The sequence below is a fragment of the Neodiprion virginianus genome, chromosome 2 (assembly GCF_021901495.1).
Source record: "Neodiprion virginianus isolate iyNeoVirg1 chromosome 2, iyNeoVirg1.1, whole genome shotgun sequence".
NCBI lineage: Eukaryota > Metazoa > Arthropoda > Insecta > Hymenoptera > Diprionidae > Neodiprion > Neodiprion virginianus.
Genome location: NC_060878.1, coordinates 30,989,991 through 31,010,390, shown reverse-complemented (window position 1 = coordinate 31,010,390; position 20,400 = coordinate 30,989,991). Strand labels below are relative to the sequence as shown.

At 37.9% G+C, this 20,400-nt stretch overlaps 3 protein-coding genes across 5 annotated transcripts; 2 read left to right on the top strand and 1 right to left on the bottom strand.

Annotated features, from left to right (window-relative positions):
• Nucleotides 1-75: 75 nt before the first annotated feature.
• Nucleotides 76-2,839, bottom strand: LOC124297390 (general transcription factor 3C polypeptide 5). Of its 2 annotated transcripts, XM_046748369.1 has the most exons (8): nucleotides 2,583-2,839; nucleotides 2,333-2,506; nucleotides 1,636-2,227; nucleotides 1,247-1,549; nucleotides 974-1,072; nucleotides 682-890; nucleotides 419-602; nucleotides 76-339 (listed from the first exon to the last, which is right to left on the bottom strand). In XM_046748369.1, the coding sequence occupies exons 1-8, from the start codon at nucleotides 2,718-2,720 to the stop codon at nucleotides 146-148; spliced, it is 1,893 nt and encodes a 630-aa protein (XP_046604325.1). In that variant the 5' UTR covers nucleotides 2,721-2,839; the 3' UTR covers nucleotides 76-145. The 2 variants fall into 2 exon arrangements, with proteins under 2 accessions (XP_046604325.1, XP_046604324.1); XM_046748368.1 differs by having other exon boundaries at nucleotides 974-1,549.
• A 73-nt stretch (nucleotides 2,840-2,912) lies between these two features.
• On the top strand, nucleotides 2,913-6,701 carry LOC124297393 (E3 ubiquitin-protein ligase MARCHF3-like). Of its 2 annotated transcripts, none has more exons than XM_046748374.1 (5): nucleotides 2,913-3,010; nucleotides 3,214-3,614; nucleotides 3,917-4,080; nucleotides 4,296-4,522; nucleotides 4,676-6,701. In XM_046748374.1, the coding sequence occupies exons 2-5, from the start codon at nucleotides 3,458-3,460 to the stop codon at nucleotides 4,932-4,934; spliced, it is 807 nt and encodes a 268-aa protein (XP_046604330.1). In that variant the 5' UTR covers nucleotides 2,913-3,010; nucleotides 3,214-3,457; the 3' UTR covers nucleotides 4,935-6,701. The 2 variants fall into 2 exon arrangements, with proteins under 2 accessions (XP_046604330.1, XP_046604329.1); XM_046748373.1 differs by having other exon boundaries at nucleotides 3,914-4,080.
• A 2,685-nt stretch (nucleotides 6,702-9,386) lies between these two features.
• LOC124297660 (adenylate kinase isoenzyme 5) lies at nucleotides 9,387-19,985 on the top strand. Its single transcript, XM_046748918.1, has 10 exons — nucleotides 9,387-10,386; nucleotides 13,771-13,938; nucleotides 14,140-14,250; nucleotides 15,418-15,560; nucleotides 16,560-16,742; nucleotides 16,856-16,978; nucleotides 17,085-17,250; nucleotides 17,339-17,607; nucleotides 17,720-17,884; nucleotides 18,384-19,985. Exons 1-10 carry the CDS (start codon nucleotides 10,365-10,367, stop codon nucleotides 18,984-18,986), a joined length of 1,953 nt encoding a protein of 650 aa, XP_046604874.1. The 5' UTR covers nucleotides 9,387-10,364; the 3' UTR covers nucleotides 18,987-19,985.
• Nucleotides 19,986-20,400: the final 415 nt, after the last annotated feature.

Here is a 20,400-nt window from a genome sequence, read left to right as displayed (position 1 = left end):
AAATTATTGTTATTAACTCTATTAATAAGTTAAGAAGGTGATTAAAATAAACAGTAAGAATTATATCAACAACAATTAAGTATTTAAGAATTTATTTGAATGTATAATGAAAATTTTCCGCCAATATTCTTGCGTATACAAAATATTATGAATCCTGCTGACTCGTGCTTGGCACACTGCAGTTATTTCTATCTTCTGACTCCTCGTCAGATCTGTCGGGAAGCACTTTCATATGAATCGAGGAGGAATCGGAATTAACTAGGTGGGTTTTCTGCGCTCGTTGCTTTTTAAATCGTCTGAATTTTAGCTTCCCACGCCTGCTAGGCAACGTTGTCGGGTCTAAAAATATTTCAGGAGACTTTAGACCGAGCTTCTTTAATCTCAGGTATGATAAGCTACTTTATTAAAGTGTACTCACGATCTTCTGGAATATTCATTCTTTTTCTCAGCACACCTCTGAGTTGTTTATTTATGATTTCTCTACAGTGATCATCAAATCCTACTGGTAGCCACCCCATTTTTTCGTGACACTTTGTTTCTGGTGAAGGATTAGGCAACTTTTCCAACATCTCCTGGATTTCTGGGACATGAACATCGCAGTACTGAAATGGAATAAAAAAACTATATTAGTCAATATTAATCGAGCTCTGCCACATAGAAATCCCTGACACAAACTAATACCTGATAAAACATTTGTCTGGAAGGAGGTACAGTTCCCTCTTCATAGATATAAACGTTCTTGCGGAGATGCTTTTCTTTTTTCTTTCTATTCTCTTCCGGTATAGTTGCAGAGAGAATAGTTGTCTTCGACTTGGAAGCCGGTGCAAGTTTGTAAGGTAAGATGTAGTTTGAATAACTACGTTTACACTTGACCGTCGACTCCAATCCGTCTAGAAAATAGAAGAAAATTTTACCTGACTCTGTGTAACGTTTGTTATTTATGTTACAGAAATCACTTTACTAAACAACTTACGCATCGCTTTAAGCCTGTAATCCAACGTCTGATATATTCTTGCGGCTGGATCTTTTCTAGGATCGTATCCAAGTCTGACCCACATAATTCGCCAAGGACCTGAGATAAAGTAATAAGCTACAGAAGGCAGCATAACTTTCAAATGTTCTCCCGTGAATTTTGTTTCGTACATTAGAGCGTTCTTTGACCATATCGGTCTTTGTTCAAAAAACTTTTTCACCCTTTCCAAGTGATAGTTTTGAAGAAATTTCACTCTCATAGCGTTTTCTATACCTTTCGGCGGCTCTGATGGAATATCTCGTGTATGGAAGTTTACGAAATTAGAGAACCCTCCTCGCCTCTTTCGCGTTTTACCTATCGCGCTTCCTGATAATGCATCTTTTCCCGTTTTTGGTACATACAACTGGACATTGTCCATTCGGCTAAAAGCAGCAGGTGGCAAAAAGTACGGGACCTTAGTTTTCAGCCAACTGTATGGTGGCAGACCAACTGGGAATATGGAATCGTATATGCATTCATTCTCGCCACAATCTACTGCGCTTGGTGTTAATGGTAGGAACTGAAAATCGCAGAGATCTGAAAATAAGTAACAATAAAAATTGAGTATACAACAGCAAGTTACTTTTATGCAGTTTATACAAAAACGACAACATTATGCTTACTCTTGAATCTAAATTCGGTATCAACTTGACCCAAAACTTTCAATTTTGGCAGCTCGTAGTTATCATCTCTGGATAAATCTTTGTATTTATGCTTATCAAACGGCAGAGAACAGTTTTTCTTGGACTTGAACTGATCGTTACTTTCGTTGCATTCAGCCTGATCAGAACAATCCGGTTTTACTTCTCTGATATCGACTTTCTTTATCTCTTTACTTTCGCAGCTTACACTAACGTTACAATCCGTTGTTACTTGATTCGTCAAGTCTTTTAATAAATCTTTAACCTCTACCTCTGTCCTTGAAAGCTCAGATTTCTTTTCCACAACTGTTTTCAAAGTCTTGCTCAATGCTTCAGAAAAAACGTTCTCGGTGTTCACAAATTGACTGGTGGTTCCCAAATTCACAACTTCCATTACTCGTGAGTTTGTTTGCAGAGGTTCCTTAGTCTCTTGAGTATCATTTGCCTGTTTTTTCTTCACTCTGATTCTCAGCAAAAACCCAGTAGTCAAATGCCGGTCACCGCAAGCTGGTTTGCGATAACCATCATCAGGCCTAAACCTAAGCTCAAGTCTTCGATTGTGAGTATCGACAGCCTGAAATCAAATTCAACCGTCAATTAATATTGGTTTCCAATTCTTACCCTAAGGTAGATATCCTCTCCTCTTGGGCAAGGTAAATACGTACAGCTGGTTACGCACCGTTGAAATAGACGCTAATCCACCCAGAGTCTCGATAGCTTTCTCTGGATTAATCACATTGCCTGGATATTTGATGCATATAAATTTTCTATCGAATCTGTGGCCCCCTGGAAGAACAGGCCCAACGTATTTCTTCATATTTGGGTCATCCTCATCTCCGTCGTATTCTTGAGACTATTTTCGATGCAAGAAGAAACGATGACTCAATATTTGAAAATTCTTACTTAATATGATCAAAACGTATACTAACTCTTCCTGCAGCACGTGCTCGGCTTCGTTCAATCGAATCATCACTGTCACCCTCCTCGCCGTAATCACTAGCGTTAATATTGCAGTCGCTATCATCTTCGAAACGCTCCTCGTCACTATCATCACCGTTTATACTCATCGCGATAACGATAATGTATGGTACAATTCAGTTACTCATTCCTTTGATCATTTGAAGTTCAAACACGCCCGCGACGTCCTCTCATTCTACCGTAAACACAACATGATGTTTTTCTTTTTTTGAGGTTAAGTTGAGTGAGTCGTCATCGTAGTCATCCTTGCGCCCGCTCCACTGATTCAAGCACTTCTTGCATGTTCTGCGGGTTGCAGCATATCAGGCTCCTGCTTCGCTATCACAAAAGCTTTATCCGTGTTTACTGATTGTGAAACATCGAAGGAGACCTATTAGCTGTAGGTTATTGAACGAAATAGATATCTGCCGATTCATTTCAATAACAAAATATTTGTATTGATGACATTTACGAGTCTGTATTTTTTCACCGAAGAATCGAAAACCAGTCGAATTAAGGACTATTATCTGCATGTGATGATATATGTATATTGGGCAACTGACTTTCGCAAGCTTATATGTACTTATAGGTTTGTTTATCTAGGAGAAATGGTACATGTTACATGGAACACAATAGAAATTTCGTGTCGGACTAATAGCCGAACAATGGAAGAGTTGAATAGCAACGAAATGAGAATTTGTATACATGTGATTGCTGTCACGAGGTATGTACATACACACTCGGCAGCAGTTGACGGAATACCGTTGATTGGCTCCTTAGTGTGATCAAAGTGATAACAAGATGTGCTGTAACATGGTAAAGATTTGATAGTAATACCGAATGCTCGATGGAGGTCTGTGGCAGTAAAACCGACTGCAGTGACGTATTCGAAGAGACGACGTCCGTTGTCTTCTCATCGCCGTCGTCGTGTGGTTCTTACAAGCGAACGATGTCGTCCGATAAGCAAAATACAACTTCGACGTATTGTAGAATATGTCACGAAGGTAATGAGAAGTTCGTACTTGGCAAAAGATTATTGTTGAAACTGGAAATATATGAATTTAAACAGCGGAAAAGAATAACTAACAAGTGATTAACTTTATGTTATGTATTATTTTTAACTTATCGTGTTATCTCAAAGATTGTGCATCAATATCAGATATGGAATATCTACACGACATATACATAGTATACATAGGTGTATGTCTTAATTCACGTTTTCTTACGCCTCAACAATACTTCTGTAGACAAATTGTCTTGACGCTCTTGTTGTTATTACATTTTTCTCTTTTCGACATTCGAGGAGATGACAGCTTAGAGGAGTTGGTGGATCCTTGCAAGTGTAGCGGTTCTGTCGGACTGGTTCACGCTAGCTGTTTAGAGAAATGGTTGTCAACGTCTAACACCGATCGTTGTGAAATCTGTAAATACGTATTCACAATTGAAAAAAAGAAGAAACCAATTTCCGAGGTAATGCTAATTGCTCTAAATCTTTATTCGATAATTGTAAGTGTCCGCTTACCAACTAATTAATTTACCACTGATTAAAAAGCAAGGCAAGAGAATAAAGACGAAATTTGAAAATCGATAAAAACCCGCAACGACGATATATTGCAATGTACTGCAATTGTTGATATGTAAACAGTATGGAAACCAATATTGAACTTGTTTTGGGTAATTGCCAGTCAGCCTGCCAATGGTGGCGAAGCAAAAGTATCAATGGGCCGCGAGGGATCGGCGGAGATGCAGTTTGTTTTGCTGTACTGACACCCTTGTGTTTTATCGCCACATATTTATGCGCGATCGGTGCATCCGCATATTCTCGTCTTGGATACTGGGAAGGAACTGGTTTAGCGATTTTGTGCTCGTTACTCGTCATGACTTACTGCCTTTGGCTGGCCATCACTATCAGGTAATTTTTTGCTAACTCGCATTTATAATTATCTGAGCTTCATTCAATCGCGTACACCTTTTTTCTAATTTCTTCCAAGTCCCGTAAAATTTTTAATAAAATTTTCAATATCCACAATCATAAAAATCAATTTCAAACGGGATTCGGGTGTAGGTACCATTACAAAATATGGCGACGTTGGCGAAGGCAGAATCAAGACGTGGTACTTTTGGTGAAGCATAAAATCAATTCGCCGGACCGCAACAATATCGCGCAATCCGCTCTTGGGCAGAAATCACCACGTCACAGACAGGATAGAAATAACGATAGAGGGATGCCGGAAAGACCGATGCCTAGATTCATTTTCAACGTTCCATTCAATCACAATGATGATCCTATGTTTACCCTGCATCAACAAACGAGCTTAGTTTGATAATATAATTTGAATGCTGGTTTGCAGATTATATACACGGAGAAAATATCGTTGAAGAAGTAAGAAAGACTGCCCGGTCTGAAATCGAAAAAAGTAGAAGAGACATTTTTTCCAAAGATTTGATAATGAAAAAAAACAAACAAAAAAAAAAAATTCAGTAATAATCGAGTGCAGGCTCGATCAGCATGCTCTAGTCTTCCTTAACAGCCCGTGAAATCAGACATCGTACCCGCATGATAAAGCCTATGGTATGTATTGTTATTACCAGAGTCAAATTGAAAGTACGTATGTAATATACAATACCTATATATTATGTTATGCTAATTTTTTATCGCGAGTTTCGTGAAAAATTAGTACAAGACGATTGATGTTGTGATATATATAGTACCGGTGAATGAACAATAGACACTTGAGAATGATCCGTGATGATAATGAATAAAAATAAATGAAGGCACTACAATTGATAATTCGAGCGACGATGTACTGATAACATTTCTGATCTAGCAGATACCTCTATATCGTAATATCTATGTTTTAGAAATCTTTTACTGATTAATAACGAAGTAAAACTTAGAAACGGGGTGAAGCATGCCAAGTTTGCACAATTAAATTGGTCAAAGTTTCAAACAAAGTATTGTATTTACCTGCAGGGTATACCATAGCAGCACATTCGTTGTATAATAAGTATAACCGACTTGGCATTCCTTTCTTCGGTCTAAAAGTAACTTGATGAATCGAATGATCGTGCGATGAATTTCTTATTGCTACACTGTTTCTTTTTTTCTACTGTTTATGTTAGCTAACTTATACCTTCTACATATAGTGCACCCCAATCGAAGATCGGTACTACCTACTATGTATATTATAGAATGTAAAGAGAGTAGTGAAAGTTATCGAAAAAAATCTGTACAGAGATATTTTCTTCTCCGCGGTAAGATCAAAACTAAAAAACTTTTACAACTAATGAGTTAGATAAAAGTTTCAACCAATCTTATCGAGGTTTCGGATAAGTGTAGAGAAAAGACAATAAATTCTATCGGAGTATGCTGAAAACTTGTCGGAAATGTTGGTGAAGTTTCAATTTCGTTGAGATTTCGTAATCAAAAATTTGAAGTCAATCAGAAAATGTGTCGCAAAATTTCAGTGAACATCACGCACTCGCTAAACTGGACTGTTTTTTTAAAAGCCTCTGAATATTTTTGACAAACTTGTAAATGTGATGAAGTTTTTATTCTAAAATTCAGAAGCCGCAGACTTTTGAATAAATTATTCGTAAAATGTATTCACCAGCTCTGCAATCGTGACTATATGCGCGCTAATAGTTCCGACGAAAAAAAATCGTGTATATTCAAAGACGGGATGGTTATATGATGGGTGAATTAATTTTACGGCAGATAATTGTCTCGTATCAAGTTAAAACGTGCATGCACATTTACATACGATACGCATATTCTTTATGTATGAGCAAAGAGTAGCGGAAACGTCTTTACGGATTCACCAAACTTAGTATCACAGGCAATAAATTATTTCATAATCTCGTTAGTCCCAGGAAATATGGGTCGATAATACACCATTTGTATATACATACTATACGTACAGGTTAAAGAACACGAATTCCGATCAAATCATGAACTAACAAAACCGTGTATACCGCGTAAGGATAACAAACAATTATTATTCATTTTCTTGCAGCTGCAACATCCATTTGTTCAAAGGTACTTAACTACTTTCATTTTTTACCATAAACGAAAAATTTATAGGTGAAAAATGAAAATGAGTTTTGCGGCTGTAACCAGTAGATCTGGTATATCTTACTATTCTCTTTCATTTTGGTTATTTGTACCACATTTTCTTACAACTATTGCGTTAATTTGATGTTGGTGCAAAAATAATTTGATGCGAAGATCTTGTATAATTGAAAAAAGGACTTAGTAAACCATATAGATTCCACATTAAAATAACTAGAAAACGTACTATTGACAACCATTGATACTGAATATTTACATGTACCACATTTTCTTGTAATTCTAACAGTTTCTAAACCGTTATTGTAAAGATTATTTTTACTAAGAGCTATAAAAAATTGAATTTTTCCGTTATATACCGTTTTACAAATACCAGTTTGCAAGTGTCACACGGTTGATGTGCAGAAAACTTTAAACAATGATCTGTAACAACTCGAACATTTTGTTTTACAATTATATGGAAGCAAGACGTGGCAGTTTCAAGTGTATCGAATATCTATGGCAAATTTCACGTACAGATATTTTAAAGCAAATATATAACGTGCCTTTGCACATCTGTCGGGGTCCGAAGTGGCGTGATGTGGAATATGAAGAAAGAATTGCGTGGCTTGGAATTATGCATGTGCAGACGAGGGACACCCAGCAGCTGTCCATCTTGTATATTATTTACATATTTTTCCTAGGCCGTACAGGTTCATAAATCCACTTTCATGTATGGTTGTGCGAGCTATGATACTTTACCGCCGTATAATTGAAAGGTATAAGAAACAGCGATCGTCGTAGCGTCGTTTGTCGACGCGAATCGCCCATCGACTCCGTTTCGGCTGACTCAGCAATGAAACTTGATAGCAGTCAATTAAACTCTCCCCATTTCGATGAAATAAACATTGCGTATTTCGACAAACCCCTCAAGTTTACAGTAAAATCAACTAATAATAATTGTTTGGTACAAACATAGCTCTGCATATGAATATAACGAATTCATTAAAATCTGTGCACTTGTGATCTGATTTATATAAATATTTTTTTGGATAGACATAGATGTAGGATCGCTAAGGATTATTATAAGCCTTATAAGTATCAATTTGAGGATAGAGTTCATTCGATACATTTACACCGTCAACTTCTCGTCTTTAATTTCGTTTGTTTCGCGTGATGTGTCAAAATAGACGCAAAACGTTAGAAAAATGATAACAAGCGGCTCAGAAGGAAGCCTTTATTATATTAAAGTAGGTCTTGGGCATTCGATGGTCTCAGGTCTTGCCAGGCCTGCGTAAAGTAGTTTAAAGTTACGACCTTTCCTCGACCTGTAATGAATATCGCGGTATTAATTAAGGAACGGCGTATAGTCGATAAGTACCGGGTATGTAATAAGGCATGCACGTTTGCCTTTACGACACGTATGTGTGTTTCTATAAGGCCGTGAACATACGATAGCCGATAGAAGCAAACGTAGGACTAATAGTCAAATGATCGTTACGTGTAAATAATATGCAAAAAATTTGCTATTGCTAACGGATATATTCTCGGCCAGTGCAATTTTTTCGATCATTTTTTACATGTTCTTCAGCCCCGAACAGTTGTTTTTCAACGTCTTTTATGCAAATTTGATGGGAAAATGTAGCTTGCGAGAAAAGTGCAAGTGGCAATTTAAGAACCAATACGATAGATCTATAACGGATGATCATACGTGTTTCATTCGAATTACACGGTCTCAATGCAATTTGACAATCCACGAGAACGCCACAATTTAATTATTATCGTACGTAAGATTATAGGATCAGACGTTTTTTTTTCCTCCCAATGATTCGCGGCTTCGAATTACTACAAATTTGATGTACCAGCGGCGTATTTCACACATATCAACGCTGTCTTGCAAAAATGTAATACGGACAAGGTTGTTCGGTGTAGTCAGTTCTTAAGTTTATTTTATAATTCATAAGTAGCACAACGACTTGGCTCCAGTCGCAAATGGGGTCAGTCCACGACCCTCAACTGCGATTTCAACCCCTAGCCCTGGCCTCATCTAGCAGGTTGTTAATTAATAAACTTTCTAGTCCATATTATGAAACATGTTTATTTAATTTGCACAGTGTTCGCATAACAGTGAAAGTGGCGCCGTTACAATAATTCGCGTAGAATTAAATAGCATTTACTCGAATCGGGAAGTTCTTCCTCTATTGATAAATTTACCAAATCATTCATCTCACAGCACGCCGTTTTAACTGAAAAAACAAAATGAAAAATGACGAAAAATAAAAACAACCATTAATCGTGAAAAGATGAAAACCTTTGTTCAAATTCTCGTCAGTGACTTATACAATCTTTGATCTGTTTCTATAATAATTTGGCCAAATGTATTACTAATTTTTTGAACTGATTATGCAGGGATTTCAAATTGATTATTCAAATAAGCAGGGGGAACAAGTGACGAATATCGGCGAAAACTTTTGTAGACATGTAGCATATAATGTCATTCAGGTAAAGCACCTCATTCCATTCGTTCATCAATATCGATGGATTTATATTTATTTTAGAATTGATGTGTACATATGCGTGCGTAACTATCCGGGAAAATTTGAGTGCGCATATTTGAAACCGCAAATTACAGTATCTAGAATTTCCAAAAGGAGAATGCAGCTTGCGCCTGCGCGTCGCCATGGTGATAAGTAGTGCGAGTCAGCTAGTAATCGGACGCAGTAGAACCAACCATCGTGGCAAACGTTGTGCAAAGGCCAGCCTCGGTTGTACGGTCACTAAATTTCACGCTTTCCACTTCGCCGGGCGAGCCTTGACCGTCTGAAAAACCTGTGACACCGATCGCGGAAAAACTTGAGATGTTTATTCAACATCTCCTAAGAAACATTTGATTGATCAAGTTCTGAAATAAATTCGCGGACATCGACCTGTTTCCAGCATACGTGCCTACAAACCCCCTGATACGTGCCAGCTCTGTTTGGTTGACATTGCGTGAGAAAGTTGTAAAAATGAAAAACAATATCGTATGAAGATTTTATCGTCTCTTAAACGAAGTGCTAACGATAAGTGATCAAAAGTTGTGTCCACGGTAGAACTTGGGTCGAGTGTTGTGTATCATATGCGTTACAAGAAAGTGGGTGTTGTATCACAGTGAATAATTTTCAGAATCGAACCCTTTCTTTATGAAGAATTTAATTCTGAGTATAACAACATACGAATTCTATAAACATTTTTTGACAAATTGAATACAGGATTATGTTTATTTCCTCTGTGACATTATAGGGTGTCTCTTTAACGAGGAAATTCTTGTAAAAAACTGTATGGCTTCGAATTTAATTTGACGAAGATAAATTTGAAAAATCATTGCCCTTATCACTGCATAATGTCCGAATAAATTATACACGTGATTATAATTCAGCCTCACAGAGCTATCAGTGATTGTGGTTTAATATTCTGTATGATCGTGCGGCACACCGTAATCTGATGAGTTCCCCGATCTCACCGGCAGTTCAAAGTCAACCGCAAAGTCAGGGTCGAGATTCTAGACGACAAGTGAATTTGAGGGCCGAATACTTATTCGCCTGGCAATTATTCGTGGCGACGTGTGCTTGGTGTCACAGGTGGGGATTGGCAATATCTCCAGTCATGTGAGTGCATAAATGGCAGTTCCATCGGCACCAGGAAACCCCGTACCAATAAACGGACTATGGGCATCTGCCTGGACACTGGCAAGTATAACGTATTTGCAATTTCATTTGAAAATGTAACCTTTTTATCGTTCTGCTGGTTTGACGATCGACAAGTAAATACACCGCGTTATACGCGTATGATCAATAATTTGTGAAAACAGCTTGCAGCCGGATGGACCAAATTATTGGGTGTATGCATTTTTCACTGTCATTTATAACAATTGCTGTTATTATAATGTCACTTTTTTTCAAGCTTTGTCGCCTTTTGGACATTTGCGCGAAATACTTCATCCTTTTTTTAGTTCATCCAGACACATTTGCATACTGCTTTGTAGATTTTTAACGTGAACTGTATTTAGTCGCGTTAGATTTTAAAATAATTGACTTTTTCGATTCCTGAAAAAGCATAGTGTGTCTGACGCTATAACCAGTGGAGGATTTGAACTGAACAATTAGTCTCGACAAGAAATTGCAAAGAAAAATACAAACCTGTCATCCGCGGAATATCGATGATGAAATTGTACAGTTGAGTAGGTATATATTTTTTTTTACAATAACAACTGCAGCGTGACGCGTAGAATGTGAAAGGCAGTTACACGTTTCATATTTACAATTTTCTGATCAATTAGCAGGATTAGTTGCAGAAATTCCCAGCGAAATGCGTATCAGGCGTATAAAACGTGCAGCCCTTCTCTCTTTGTCGATAAAATAAATTAACCGCGTTCTTTCGCATGCGTTTCATATGGTCTATACATCAAGCAGCGGACGATAATTGCGCAATATTAATTTATTATTTTCAGTACAAGAATTATATACCGTTGACGATAAAACCGATGTACAACGCAAGTACCAAGTGTAGTATAATTCATCGCTGAAAGAGGAGGCTATGAACGTCGTTTTTAATCCGTATCACATTCATTATAGAAACATACAATGTACACATGGAATATCCAACATTTAATGAACACGCGAATTATACGTGGCCGCATCACACTCTCATTGTCTACATAGGTATACATATACCGACGTTTCATTACCGCTCAATGCAGCGGCGAATATCATCGGCGGAAGGATACCATGCTATAAAATAAATTTCAGAAACATCAAATTATCAAATTGGATTCTCAACTATTCTGGCACAGTTGTATACAGTTGTACACCTTCCTCGTTTTCAACCGCGTTACGGCAATACTGTCAAGATTGGATCTCGTCCGATAATCTACACCGCGCTAATGGAGTAGTAAATTCTTGTTTGTTTAAAAAAAAATTTTAACAAAGATATTGCATTACGGCAACGTTGACCAACTATCGCCGAGACTGTCGCTTCTATAAAACATCTTCGTCGCTTTTCCTGCATTCATTGCGGCCGTATAAATTGGCAGCATATTAGCCAATGCAAGGTTATTCAGCCTAAGGGACAACATTTTCGAAAAAAGGGATTGCCTGTAGAGAGAACATTACCCATACGATCTGTGTATTTATTGACTTCTGCACAGTGCGTCGGGCATGTGAAATATGAATGAGTGTAAATTGGTGCGTCTATATGCACAGGCCGTAGAAAAAAAATGTAAACTGGAGAGTGTGAGAATACATGGTTAGCACCGTTAGGGTCAATACATAAATGCGAGAATAGCTGAAAAGGATAAAGGAATTTGATTTGAGATCTAGGATTTGTACTGAAATTGTGACATTTTTTAGAATGACCCTCTCATTCATACTAGATTTTGTCATTTGAACAGATGGATTGTTTAAGAAATAATTTTGCACACATACCGATCGAAAAATTTGAGAAATTATTCTATATTAATGTATACAAAGAGTGGATTCAATTTAAGCACTTGAATAAGTTTTGATATTCAAGAATTTGATAAATTATACCTTAACTTACCAGATGAGAAATCAATTCCGCTGAATTTCTGGGTAGTCGTGCTTTTCTGTGTTTCTAATGATACGTGTCAAGCAATAAAAATGTTTGTACTCTGATATTTAGAGTTAGTAATTTGTAATTTGTAATTTACAAATGTAGAAGATACAGCAAGTAAAATCTTATAGAGGTAACACTATTACCTGTACATAGGCTGGAATGATATCTTACATTAATCTTAAAAACTAACAACAACCTTATATACTACTTGAGACTATTCAATACTACATAAAATTTCATAAGATCGACATTTATTAAATTTATTGTTGAAGTTATTCAATACAAAAAAAGTAATGTGTTTAGTAAATATATAAAGCACTTGGGAATAATTTCAGTTTTTTTTTTTTTTGATAATGTCTTTACTAACAGTCTAGATCTTTGTAGAGTTTCTTAGTGATATGATATATATATATACGAGTATATATTCCAGTATAAACAGCTACATTATATTTAAGTGATTTCATAGCTTTTAGTGATTTCGTATGATTCCTAGTAATTCTAGATGATTTCGAGTAATTTCAAATGATTTCAGCTGATTACAAAATACTTCATGTGATTAATGCCACTCCGTATGATTTCATGTGATTATACACGATTGTACGAGGTTTCGAATGATTTCGAAGAGATTTTCAACTTTTTTAGTTGGATCCATCTGACATTAACCGATTTCGATTGATTTTAATTGATTTCAACCCATTGCAGCTGATTCTAAGCCGACTGTGATCAGGATAAGTGATTTCATCCGTAATGTGCGGTGATTTCTTTTTTACTTCGAGCGACTACAAGCTGATTCAAAATCAGAGTGTACAGCTCATTAAAAAAGTGAATAGCCCCTCGATTAAGGCAGTAACTTCTTGGACTATAAAATTTCAAAACAGTGAAAATTTTTTAAATATAACAGATTGTAAGCACTCCGAGTCATTTATGAGTAACACATAATGGAATAATAATAAGTTGATGCACATATATAATGCGAGTTAACGTCGATTCCGAGTTCGCCATTTCCGTTATTATTCAACACAGAATTCATCCGCTTCGTCACGAATGAGTTGTTTTGACCGCTAAATTAATTTCGGCGTGAGTAATAATTGATGAGGGAATTTCATCTAGGGGGTTTGCAGGCGTGTAATTAGCCGAAATTGCGCCCTTGAAACAAGGCAGAGAGACGCATATATGGCCGCTCCGATCATAAGGCGTGAATAAATTCTGAAAGCTAATTGAACGTTTCAAATCCACTTCGGTAAACTAATTACGCATGCACGTGTATACGGTGAGTCGTAGATCGAAAGTAATGATTTTACTTCGCCGATTATAATAAAACTGACGCGTAATTCGAGTCACGATAATAACGAACGTCGTAGTACACATTTGCAAATCATTAGTATTTACTTTTATAATTTCTTCTCCCATTCACATTTTCCCCCAGCTTTCATATAATATTTTTTTGAAACCTTGCGTATCGGCGAAGAAAGACCTGTAAAACAAATTTTCAATTTCAGAGCAACAAAATGGATCGCAGGTTTTCGAAGACGGTAATAGGCGGCGAACAGGAAGATGGCAAGGTGAGGCAGGACTTCTATCAACACCTCCAGACGGGAATTTTCCCATGCAAAATGTTGGGCAGGTCAAATTTGAATCACCAAAAGTCCCTGTCATATTCGTTCTCGGTAAGCGAATTTATACAAATCCAATAGTAATTGGATACGCGATACACGTTTAGCGAAAATATTATGAGAACAGTTACGTGCTTTTTTTTTTGATTTTTGTTTTATATATATATAAATATATATTTTTTTTTACTTTTACAACTCGCATCACGCCATGAAGACAATATTCGGAACGTTTCAAATTGAATTTGCTTTGCGCAGGGGGTCCGGGAAGTGGCAAGGTGACCCACTGCGACAATCTGATGCACGAGAAAAAGGGGATTACTCATATCAACATGACGGATCTTTTGCAGCAGTACGCGATGGGGAATGGTAAGTGGTATTCCATGGCGTTCCACGATAAGGTACCAAAGAATATCACATTTTCCGGAAACCTCGCCGACGGAAGGCGTACATTATGCAATGATTGTTCAGTATTTTTCCCAAGATTTATCCTCCAATGCAGACCAACGTAAGATGCCTTTAATAGAAATGGTCACACTGCATGGTTATAATATATACCTAGTGAAACTCGAAAGATGGGTTTATACTGACATGAAGTGAACTGTTTTCCACTTCCGACTATGATTTATATGTTTCAAATAATCAATTTATTTCATCTTCAGTAGCCACGATTCGTCGATTTATATCACACATCGATATTCGAAGAATGATTATAGTCACAGGCAAAAACATTATTGTTCGCCTATCTTCTATATAAAAGAGACGACTGATTAAAAACTGACGTAGTATTTATTTCGAACGTTTCCTAAGGTACGTCATGGAACATTATTGATATATCGGTTCATTATTGGATAGAAGGAAGAAAGCTCGATACTCGTCGTTTGATCAATCGATTAAAGTAGTACGTATTCTGACGTAGAGTATCAGTTGCTTACGGGTTTTAGCTTTTCGAAAATGAAACAAAGGTCGGCAGCAAATTTATTGTTTACACACCCGTAAAAAAGAGTATGAAAAATAGAATCCGGATGGGACAATCGTATATGTCTAATGTGGAATTCTATGGTCGCGGATAGTGAGTCACGGAACCGACGGGAGAGGGGGTTCAGTGTACGTGATGTACGTAGGGTGAATTGATTATACTCATAGATCGATGGATTCGTGTTAGGGTTTGGAAGAGGGTGCAGCCGATGTGTGTATGTGTGTAACATTAGAGCAACTTATCCGTTCACCGGCTATACATACCACTCGTTCCAACGGCCACCTTCAGCTCGGTACGCTAATATACGTCATGCATAGGTTGGAACACCGATGGACACGCGACTGATACCTGTGTAAACAGGTGCGAATACATATGGGTACACGTACGTGTATACGCAAACATTATGTACCCATATCCCAGGTTGAAATTATTTATTTCGCACTTTATACTCGAGCCAATGCCGCGATTATACTGCAATCTCTCACCAAAGCCAGCACCATTAAAAGAAGTGATCACCTGTAGCTCGATTCTTCGATCAAAGCTTTTCCCTCTTTCAGACATGCTCGACTTTGGACTCCTCAGCAGCAAAACGGTGACTGAAGTTCTGATGCTCGAAATGAAAATGGCACCAAACGCGAAAACATTCCTGGTCAGCGGATATCCGAGGAACATGAGAGACGTGGTCGAGTATTCTGAGAAGGTGAGAACATTCCGAGCATCTTGATCGATGATTAACTTTTGGCATTCAACTGTATAGAATTGTCGACTCTATACGTGTGTATTTTATGTATGGTATAGATTTTTGCAGTATATGTATATCTTTAGCGATGAAAAATAATGTGATGTCATGCTTGCACTGTGTACAATATGTGAAAGGGGATGGAACGGATTGGCACCATAGACACCATGTCCGCTATTTGGTCGATGCGTCGCTGCTTCACGCTACAGTAAAATGATATCCCAAATCTATTCTCTCTGGCTCGTCCTCAGCTATTGTTAAAGAAGTAAAACTTGATGTAAAAATATATGTAACAAATGTTAATCCAAAGTAGCGCTGTAAAGACCTTTTTTGCACATACTCGATAGGCGCGTATACACATGCGATAAGTCCTTGGCAGCCGCGAGACACAAAGGTTGGAGTGCAGGAGGAGTGGGGCTGTTGCCAAAAATGTAGAAGGTTGCGACCTAGTTACCGAAACGGGTGAACGTATGATATACGCTGCAAAATATAAGCTGCTTAGTTTTATTCCGTTGATATGTGCAAAGGGGGGGGGGGGGGGGGGGGGGTGATATTGGCATATCCAGAACACGGGAAAAAATGAGTAGCCGCGGTAGGTACTGGCAGAAAATTGGATACGTTGTCTACCTGGAAGTTTCAAATTACACCTTGCGACTACTATGCATGATTCACACATCGTCGCTGTTCCTCACTTCGCGAGGGGTGGAGTTTCGAGGTAAAATTTCAATACCCACGTTGTTCCTATAACGTGGATGTAGCTTGGTAATTTACCACAGTCCGCCAATCTTGGAGGTTCGCGCAAAGCCTCCTTATAAATAAAGTATTCAGCTTGAGGACACTGTTTATATCGATCCGGGGGACATAGGCAAGAGTGGAATTTGACGTATACCTCTATGATGTAAGCATCGCGTCATACGAACGTTACCGCTCATAATCAACATTCAATAATTTTGTTCGTAGATACAAATCGTTAACGGGGTAGTTCTCGTTTCGTGGAGACAGGAGATTTTGGAGAGGCAAATCGATTACGGTGCTCAATTGGGACACGTTATTCTCGGTCTGGCCAGAATGGAGCTTCACAATTTTTACCGAAACGTTATGCCGGTTGCTGAGTATTTCGATCAGAGCGGGATGCTGATTGCGGTAAGTGGAAAACATTTCCTCGAATAATTATTCGTTAAGGTATCGATATTGTCGATCAACTGTACTCTGCAAGGCATTATGTCCCATCTACCAAATCGGTTACCGACTTTCAGGTGAACGGCGAAAGAAATCCCAGTGAGGTGTACGTTGATTTTCGGGAGGCAATCCTGAAAATCCTGGGTATGTCTGACGGAATTAAGGGTACCGGAAATCCTCCAGGATCCGTTGAAGCCGAGGTACAAATACATCGACAGATATACGAATATATATATGGCCATAGGTTGAGCTTGCGACAGTTGGTTGTTCTTCAGTTCCCGTTAATTTTTTATTTACGTATCACAGGTAAAGGTCGAGAGAGGAATAACTCCGACATCCCCCCTCGCGAAACAGACAGTAGTTACCGATCTCACTCCATCGCCACCGAAGACACTGATGCCACCTGAACTTCAACCCTCGAAAACAGCAAACAAGCCCAGGAAGGGCCTACCATTCTTCATCTGGGTCATAGGTGAGATATTTACGGAGAAAGTTTGTACTAGAAAGCGTCCGTTTGAAATTTAGTAAACAAAAAAAAAAACACTCTGCTGGTAATCCAGGTGGTCCTGGGAGCAACAAAGCGACCCTCAGCTCGCAGGCGATACAGGACGAGGTCGGATGGGTCCACATCAGCATCGGAGGCCTTTTGCGAGGATTGGCGAGCTCGAATCCGATAGTTCGGGAGGCCATCCTTGCCGGGGAGATGGTGCCGAGAGATATAGTCATGCAATTGGTCGAGAAACAGGTTCTGCTCCATAGGGACACGGACGGAATTGTTATAGACGGATTTCCGAGGGATTCTGACCAAGTAGAAGAATTCGAGAACAAGGTATACAAACACTTGTCACTTGTTTTATGCAACTTCTTTATCCACAGATCATCCTATCTTCATTTATCATCCCGTATATCGCTGACTGGATATGAAATGTAACTTGTTCTAGTTTGGTCAAGAACCGTCGTTGTTGCTTCTCGATTGCTCTAAGCTCCAATTGGGCAGAGGTAGACTGGACGACAGCGTCTCGGCATTTAGAAGGAGACTGGAAATATTCAGAGAACTCTCATTGCCCATGTTGAAGAAACTGGACAGTGAAAATCGACTGACAATTGTAAGTCCACGTTCCTGATCTCATTTCTCTGATAATTTATTCTTTCTAAAAACAATTCACTGTAAAACAGAAATTCAGTTCCGTGATTTTCTACTGGAAAAATCTCTCCAACTTCTAAGAACTCTTCCCATCCAACATAGCTTGCGAAATTCTTTTAGAATTCTGTTGGAAATTGTCAAGTATAACGATTATATTGTAACGTTTTAGGACGTTACGGAATGAATATGGGTTCGCGAGCTTATTTAGAGAATCAATTAAAGGTGCAAGTAAAATATTGAGGAAAAGCTTTAATGGCAGAGTACGTGTTTTCGGTGTAAAGTCTGAGACAAGACTGTTTTTACAATAATGCTGGTTGACGCAGCAGCCTTATTCTTTTTGAATACATAAGACGTTTATAAACTTCTTTTATCTATGATGACTACCAGATCATTAGAAATGGGGTAAGACGGGTGATTTCACCCTTTGTAACAATATTAAATTTTGGCATTGTACCGAACAGGTGGACGGAGACACCGACACCAAGAACGTTCAAGACGAATTTACCGCTGCGCTTAAGAACCTCGTTTCCAATTCATCGCGGCAAAAGAACAACGAGGATTCAAATTCGGTTACAACAGGCGATATTCCCGAGAGAATAGTTAATTTCATACCAAACGGTTTTGCCAAGTCGGTAAATCAGATGACGAATAATGTCCAGACATTGGGGAAAACCCAATTATCAAACGGGACAAAGAATGCGATTGACAAAGGAATGAACGGGGTCAGCAAGGTCAGAGATAAGACGATGAACGGAATGGTGAATGGGATAAACTCGATATCGAAACAGGTACAGAATCACGTTGAGCAGGGTATTAAGGTGGGTGAAAACGGCGTTGGGAAAATGGCAAACGGCATTGCGAACAACGCGAAACATTTGGCCGTTAACGGGGGCACCTCGATACATAATGGCGTTGCCAATGGATTTGGAAATATCGTTAACGGCCACTTACCAACGAACAAAGTTGCTCCAGTAAGGAATATGTTGTCTCAGAATAATTTACCAAACCCAGTTAGAAATATGTACAATGAAGTCGACGCTTACCAGCAGGATCTTCATATTTGATATAAGCCATCTGTGCCGATATAATTATTGTATTTGATTAAAATTCTCGAACAATAATCAAATAATGAGACCAAATAAAAATTTTTATGACAATAGGTAAAATGCAAAAATTTTAAAACAAACGCAGAAAGATTGAGAATTTCAGGAAGAGTCATTGTTTTTCCGAAAAGCTCTGAAGTCGATTTTTCCCTTCGGATTAATTCTTCGAACGATTTTGTTTTGGAAAATTCTTCACATACAGCATTTTTCGAAGTTGATACGAACATCTCGAAGAAATTTTTTAAGTACCTTTGAACAATAAACTTCAGGGGGCTTCATCAACGCGTAAATAGGTTCATTCATATGCTACCGGCATTTGATGAATTAACGAATCCGTCCGATACATGGTCAATAGGAAAAAAGAGTCTGAGGCAAACAAGGGACTAAAGGTATATAATTACGGTATATATATACTGTAGATATAATAATCATAGGCAGCTTAGTTACCGTGTACCGTTATGTAATATAGAAACTGTGTATATCTGTAACTGAAAACTGCTCACGATCGGAACCCTAGTTAGGTATAGGAATTCTGCATACGATAGCTACTATAATTATCTAAGATTTTTCTTATTTCAAATTTATGTGTACATCACATTTGAGAACCACTGAATTTTTTTTTTTTTTTTTTAAATTGTACGTAACTATACTAACTTTATTATACCTATATTTTGTGTAATAATGAAATACGAAACATAGCTTAGATGATTAATGAATATTTAAAAGTTGTTCTATTTTCAAATGTGTAACTGTGAACTTTTACAAAACATTTTACGATGTACCTAGAATATAATGGTATATAATACGCAAACGATTAGTCCGCAGGCGGACTTTATGCATGCGTTACAATTAACACACGTTATCACACGAAGCGTTAGCCCATATATCTAAGAACGTGGGATAGAGTTATATAGTACGTAAGGATCTGCATACTTACCGTTCCAGACTAGATGACATAAGTACACACATGTTAATATCTCTGTACCTCCAAAACTGGGTGTTGTTGACAAATTATTGATTAGTATATTGCTCGGTGGCAAATCAGTGCCTTACGCATATTCAAAAGTCGTGGTAAATTGCCTTTGTAATCATAGATCTATGAATGCAGTTGTCGTGAGGTGGAGATACATATTGATCATGGATCATGTAATTCGAACATAATTTTGATTCTTAATCGGGCAACCGTCATTACACCCTTGATCTAAATTTTACATTTGATTGACTTTTCCTGTATGACCGAGTTAACTTATCTCAATGAACCTATTGGCGGTTGAGATTAATAAGTGTACAATACTGACTCAGCTTTGAATAATATAACCGTAACAACCCCAATTGGATGTGCGCAGAATGAGGAGGCTGACATTTTTTTTATTGT